Source organism: Lipotes vexillifer, unplaced genomic scaffold (genome assembly GCF_000442215.2).
Source record: "Lipotes vexillifer unplaced genomic scaffold, Lipotes_vexillifer_v1.1 scaffold967, whole genome shotgun sequence".
Lineage (NCBI taxonomy): Eukaryota > Metazoa > Chordata > Mammalia > Artiodactyla > Lipotidae > Lipotes > Lipotes vexillifer.
The window spans coordinates 146,343-152,905 of record NW_006791018.1 but is presented as its reverse complement, the minus strand read 5'-3'; the positions used below and the strand labels follow the sequence as shown (position 1 = coordinate 152,905).

Here is a 6,563-nt window from a genome sequence, read left to right as displayed (position 1 = left end):
AAATAGCCTAGAGAGTACTTTCTTATTTTTTTAGGAATTTATTTATTTATTTTTGGCTGCGTTGGGTCTTCGTTGCTGCACGTGGGCTTTCTTTAGTTGCAGCGAGCGGGGGCTACTCTTCGTTGTGGTGCGTGGACTTCTTATCACAGTAGCTTCTCAATGCAGAGCATGGGCTCTAGGCGCGTGGGCTTCAGCAGTTGTGGCACGTGGGCTCAGTAGTTGTGGCTCACGGGCTCTAGAGCCCATGCTCAGTACTTGTGGCACACGGGCTTAGTTGCTCCGCAGCATGTGGGATCTTCCCGGACCAGTGCTCAAACCCGTGTCGCCTACATTGGCAGGTAGATTCTTAACCGCTGCGCCACCAGGGAAGTCCGAGAGTACTTTATTATGTAAATATAAACATAACAATCCATAAATTTAAATGGATTAATATAGTAATTTTCTTTCCCTTCATATGTTTCCTCTAAACTTTGTTTCATAATGATAAGTCCCGAAAGAAACCAAAGGACTTTTTCTTGAACAGTTGTTTAAAAAGCGACATGTTTCAGCCCTCAGTGCTGCCCTTTGTTTCACAGGTACAAGTTTGCTTACAGACAACTACGAAAAACTGTAGACTGTCTTGAGGTCTTACTTAAATGGGTTATTTTTCTATGTATTGAGATGAGATAGTGTATGACTAGTAGAAGTGGTGCAGAAAGGTGGAGTTTATTGCTGATTTTGTTTCATTTCATTTAGCTCTTGCACATGGCGGGCAGAGCGGTCTAAAATTCCTTTTACAGCTCCCGCACCTTTTTCTTTCCCTTTTTACCAAAGTTGAAGATAATAGAAGGGGTTGGAGCTGTTTCTGGTTTCTTTGTGGAAGGAAAGAAGTAACCAACCTCAGTTTGTTTTCCCACTCTTGCCTCTAACAAGAATAGAGACTAATTATCATTGTTATCAGATGATCTGGAATCGAAGAAAGACCTTAGAGACAAACCTTCTGCTGCTCAAACAGCTTTAGTGGCCACTAAAAATTTTTAAAGACGGGAGTGTACTGATCAAGATAGTTGTTTCGGGCAAGATTGATTTGAAAGTGAAGGGAGATTGGAGGGGGAACAGCCTTGAGGTGCAGGATGGCCATAAGGCGACCGCTTAGGTAAGGCCACCCTTCAGGGCGTCCAGGTCAAGAGATTTGAGAGATAGAGGTATTCAGCTTACCTCAGAGCCCCTGATGGAATGCCACGTCTTTGAAGGCCAGGACGTGGGGCTTTTGGTGTTCTGTGCATGCAGGGTTGGGGATGGGCACTGGGCACTCAGTGACATATTCACATTTTGGCTCTGTGTAAGAAATGCAGGAAAAAAACAAAACTCGGCGGGGACGCCAAAGCAAGCAGCCCAGAGCCACCTGCCCCAACCTGCAGGCCGCATTGCCTGGATCCCGTGGCTCAGTCCCGCCGCCTGAAGGTCGTCCGGCTTGGCACAGAAGCTAGGGCCAGGCGGGCGCCCTTTCCCAGACCCCGCCCCTCCGGCCGCGCGCCTGCGCCTTCCCGTGGCCGCCGCCCCGCCCCTCGCCTCCCCCGCCCGCCCGGTCGTCGCCGCCTCAGCTGCCCGAGAGCAGCTGGGGGAGGACGGTGGCCTGCGAGGCTCGCCGCAGACGACGCGGCGGCGATGTCCGCGAGTCAGGCGGGAGCCGCGGCGGCAGCGGGGGGTCCTCGCGCACGGCAGGGCGTCCTGGGCTTCGGCCTCCCTCCGGTTCCTAGGAAGCGGGCCGACGGCCAGCGCGGGAGCAGCAGCGGCAGAGACGGAGGCTCCGGCGCGTCTCTCTCCTCCCCTTGAGCCTGAGCCGGGGGAGGCCAGGCGGCGGGGGTGGCTGGAGGGGGGGTCCGCTGCCCGAGAATGGGAATTCTCTTCACCAGGATATGGAGACTGTTCAATCACCAGGGTGAGGGGCTCGGGCCGAGCGCGTACGGGTTAGGGAGAGCGTCAGCCCTGGCCGGGTGGGTGGGGGTCTCCGAATACTTCCGGAGTGTGGGCGGCGCGGTGGCGCGCTCTCTCTGCGCTGGGTGCGGGCTGCTGCGGCTGCGGGTCTTGGGGCTGTTCGCTCCCACTCCCAGCTCGGGAAACTCCCGACTCGCAGCCCTTTGTCTTAGGAGAGCTTCCTAAGAAATCCATGCCTCAAATACACCCATTGCTCCGATTTCGATTGGGAGTGGAGAGGGTTTCTTGCCTCACGTCCGACGCCCCTGAGTGGCCCCGCTTGGTCCACGTTTCAGTCCTTTTTCCTTCAGCAGTTGGGTTTGCACACCACTGAGAAATGCTGGGGTTCTCTGGGATGAAGGTTACAGGTTGTGGCCCCAGCCGCACCACTGAGCACCCGAGGATTGCAGAATGCGGTAAAACCTGAGGAATCGCTCGTGGCTTGACCAGTACATTCAGGTTTATGAGCCTGCCCTCCACCTCCACCCTGCCCTTCCCCGCTTTGGGGACATTCTTCTGCATCCTCAGTAGTGATGGTCCTCTCTCCTCTTGCCATGTTGATATCTGTGTTTAAGGTTAAGCTTAAGGTCAGCTTCCTACTCGTGTTGCTTATTTAGAGGTTTTGGGGGGCTGGATTAAAAAATGGTAAAGTGTTTCACCGAAAGCACTTAAAAATCGTATCATATGAAACATTTGTTAACTGTAGGTAACGACTAAGTTACCAGGTATGGAGTGTATTATAAAGAGATGCTTAAGTTCATCTAAACTCAAGCATTGCCTTGAAATGCATATCAGATTTATTGAAATTTGTTACAAAATAAGTGTAAAACTGGGGAAAGAAGATACAATTTTAACAAAAAGAGTCCATAGTCATTAAGATACACTATAGTTACTGGTGTACTTTTGTTCTTTTTAACTCAAGTAGGGTGATTCATCATCCTGGCTGTCAGTAACTTAGTTTGTGTTTTTCTCTTGTGTAAGCTGGTGGTGGTGTCACAGCCCAAAGTTTTCCAGTAAAGACTTAAATGAATGGTGGCATCTATTATGTACAAGCATCTCCGCCTCCTCCTTCGTTATCCAGCTGCTGCTGTAGGAAGGCGATTGGGAGGGAGCAGAACTGGAACTTGTGATCGATCTCTAGTGTATCTTTTAAAAATATAAAGATGATAGTGTCGATCACATGATAGTGAATGGGAGAGCAGTATTTCAAATGATTTTCAAATGATATGGAGAATTTTCATAAACTGGAGAAAGCCAGTTCTAATCTACACTGTCTCTGGCTAGCTGTTTCTGTTGAGAGAAGGGTGAGTGGGAGCCAGTCACTTAACCTCTCTGGGTCCGGGTCTCACCTAGAACAGCAGGGATCTTGACTGTGTGACTGTGGAGCCCACAAATCCTGAAAACTTAATCTGTAGGTCTTAAGAATTGAAACTTAACATTGCTGTAATACTGGTGGTGCTTATAGTAGATAAGATCTATTCTAGTTTTTAAATCCATAATTTTGTGTTATTTTTAGCAAAGCTAGTATTTCAACTCTGCTGTGAAATTTAGAAAGGCTTTGCTTGTTAACTGAGCTCTAGTCCTGCAAGAAAAATTAGGTATTTCCACTTTCTATTTTGAGTCAATGATAAAACTATTTGTCTCTGTAACTTAAGAATGAATTAGAACTTTGCCAACAGCTACTTGCCAGTAGTAAATAATGATGTGTGCTTTGTTACCACTAGCAATCGCTGAGTAGTGTTCTTATTACCTGTATTTTGTGGTAATTTTTGACTGGACACTTATTTCAGTGTTGGGAATTAATAGTAAGAGAAATTAATGAAGTTAAGTTCTAAAAATTTAGATGTCAATATTGTGAAAATGTGAATAAACTATTTCTCTCCTGTTAAATGATGTGGTTGTCTTATCAGCAGGGTCACTTTAAAAAGTATTCAGCATTAAATCTAATGTCAGGTACTTGTTGGTCTTTTTAGTTCTGTATTAAACTGGGTATGTATATGTGTGTTAGATGTATCTTGGATGCTTTATGTTACCTTCAGAAGATACAGAACACAGTCCTATGTTCTTTTCACATAAACTGTTGGAAGGAAGTTTTGGGGGATTACAGAATTTGCTATGCTGATGAAACAAACTGTAACATCTCTCTCTCTCTCTTTTTATTTTTATTTTTTTTTGAGCTCTCTTTAAAACAACTTTTTCAGTTTAAGCTTAAAATGTGAGTACACAGTGAAACCTAATTGCGTATTGCTCAAACTTGAAAAACCAGAGGTTCCATTTAGGTGATATTTAAATCAGTAGGGTACAAACTTTGTCCTAGATGCTGTGTATATATCATTTTTAAAAGTTTCTACAGTTCCTTGGAAGTAGTTATTCTTTTCTCCTGAAAAGAGGAAACTGAGGTACCAGTGGAATGATTTTCCTAGACAATGCAACTGGTAAATGCCAGAGTCAAAATACTGCAGAAATATGCTGCTGACACTGGTCTTAAAGAAGTGACTGGCATCATTTTTTTGTATGAAATCCCCCCCCACAAAGGTGTTTCTCAGTTACTAAACTGTAAGTGTTTACAACTTTAGGACTTTGAAGAGTTGCCATTAGTATCTTTTTTAGTATAGAAGGACTTATGATCAGTACTCGGTTTGTTTATTAAACATGTACTTTGAACACCTATTTTGTGCTGGGGGACTGTTCTAGATGATGGGGATAGACAAGGAACAAAACAAACAAGACCCCCTGCCTTTATGTGGGGAGACAGAAAATAAGCTAACTTCATGTTTATAGATAAAATAATAGCAGTTAATACTGACATGCAAGGTTAGGTTCTACGTCTTTCATGCAGTTGATTTAGTCTTAATTGATTTACTCCTAACCACAACCCTGTGAGGCAGATATTCTCCCCCGTTTTAAAGGGGCAAAGAAACATTAGGTACCTTGCTTCAGGCACTACAATTATAAGTGATAGACCTTTTAGATAGAGATTTTAACCAAGATAGTCTAGTGCCTGAGTTAGTGCTCTTGAAACAAAACAAAACAAAACTTCCTTTGTATAAGAAGGATTCGTGTTAGATAAAAGGAAGAACTTTCAGACACTACCATGAACTATGAAAGAAGTTGTGAAGTTTCCTCATGGATAGCCTTGTTTCATTCTTCCGATTGGTTCTTAGAAAAGGAATGATACGTTGTGAATGAGTTCTGGACAAGCTCCCTGTGCTGCAAGAGCTGGTGCTGGGAAAGCCACCTCTGCTTCTGTTGTTTTTTTCATTGTGTGGGAATTCAGAAGTGTAGAAGAGTACACATAGAAGCTGAGTAGCCAAAGGGGTGAACTGTGCCTGCTATTAAAAATTTTAGCTCCAAATTCACCCTTTTTGCATGCTCTGTGGATACAGAACTGGGTCCTTTAAGTACTTTTCTTTTGCCCTTTGGCACGGTGTTAGGCTCTGTCGGTAGAAGGCATTGGAGGGACCCTGAAGGAGGAGAGGGTTTTTCTTCCTGGATATCACGTGCTGCTCAGCAGGCTCTGTCCTGCTCATGCAGTGTGGACATCTTCTCCAGTGGCTGGCTCTTGCACTGTGTAGTGGTCAGCAGCAGCTTCTTCTAGCACCCACTTCGGTTGGTCTCCGAATGGAGGCCCTCCAGTGAAATACCTCCCAATGAACAGTTTTCCCCAGCATCCTAGAGGGAGGATTTCCAGAAAGATCCACTGTCAAGTTTGCTTAGCTACTTCTCAGACATTCAGTGAGCCCTGGCCCGGCCCTCAGCAAGGTCTGCATCTCAGTCCCGGGGAATTGGGGGAAGCTCTCAGCCCTAGAGGTAGCGAATGCTTCGTGTATTTGTCATTCCTTTAATCTTTAGAGTTACTTCTTGTTAGCCAATCCCTCATTACTCCAATCCTCTGTAGTAGTTATTTTCTTTAAATTAAACTTTGAAAGTTCAAATTGCTATGTGGTTTATGTTTCCTAATTGGATCTCTACTTTTGCCCTGTATAATTGTTGCTTTTCATTCAGCAAAGTTTTTTCCCCCTGAAACTTCACTACCATTGCTATAAATCGCAAGTTTATTTTCAAACTTTGTTTTTTATTGATGATACTGTTAGATTTTGCAAATTAAATTTTTAGTTATGTAGGGACTTGATCAGTTATCTCCCTTCTAACCTTTATGTCTTCCAAATCTGACTTATTTATTCATTCATAGTTTATTAAGCACAAGCTTTTTTCTAGGCTCTGTGTTAAGGCCTGAGAGAACTGTAGTAAACCTGACAGAAGTGGATTTTTTGCTCCATGTGAGACAGAATCCACGGGGCTTAGTGATAGTTTGGATATGAGGTGAGAATGAAGAATCAGGAGGACTCTCAGTTTATCTGCCTTAATATTTGTAGTATTTGTGTTTTCTGGCTTTGGTATGATTCACAGAGATAGAAGCCCTCCAGGATGACAGTGACATTTCTTTTTGCTTAATTTACTGACTGGTAGCTGGTAGGATATATATATATATATATATATATATATATATATATATATATATATATATATTTTTATTTTTTTTTTTTAACGTAGTAGTTAAAGCCATGGAGGGGGTACTAGTCTACCTAGGTTCAAATTCTGGCTTT

At 44.0% G+C, this 6,563-nt stretch overlaps 1 protein-coding gene across 2 annotated transcripts in view; it reads left to right on the top strand.

Annotated features, from left to right (window-relative positions):
• The first annotated feature begins 1,615 nt into the window (after positions 1 to 1,615).
• ARL5A (ARF like GTPase 5A) overlaps positions 1,616 to 6,563 on the top strand; it is a 21,796-nt gene continuing 16,848 nt past the window's right edge. Inside the window, exon 1 of one of the 2 annotated variants that reach the window (XM_007464155.1) lies at positions 1,616 to 1,662. Coding sequence is in view for 1 of the 2 variants with exons in the window: in XM_007464154.1 (XP_007464216.1) it covers positions 1,876 to 1,921 (46 nt within the window). In the remaining variant the exon portion in view is untranslated. Of the gene's footprint in view, positions 1,663 to 1,875; positions 1,922 to 6,563 lie in introns of those variants that run through there. The other variant, XM_007464154.1, reaches the window with a different exon arrangement.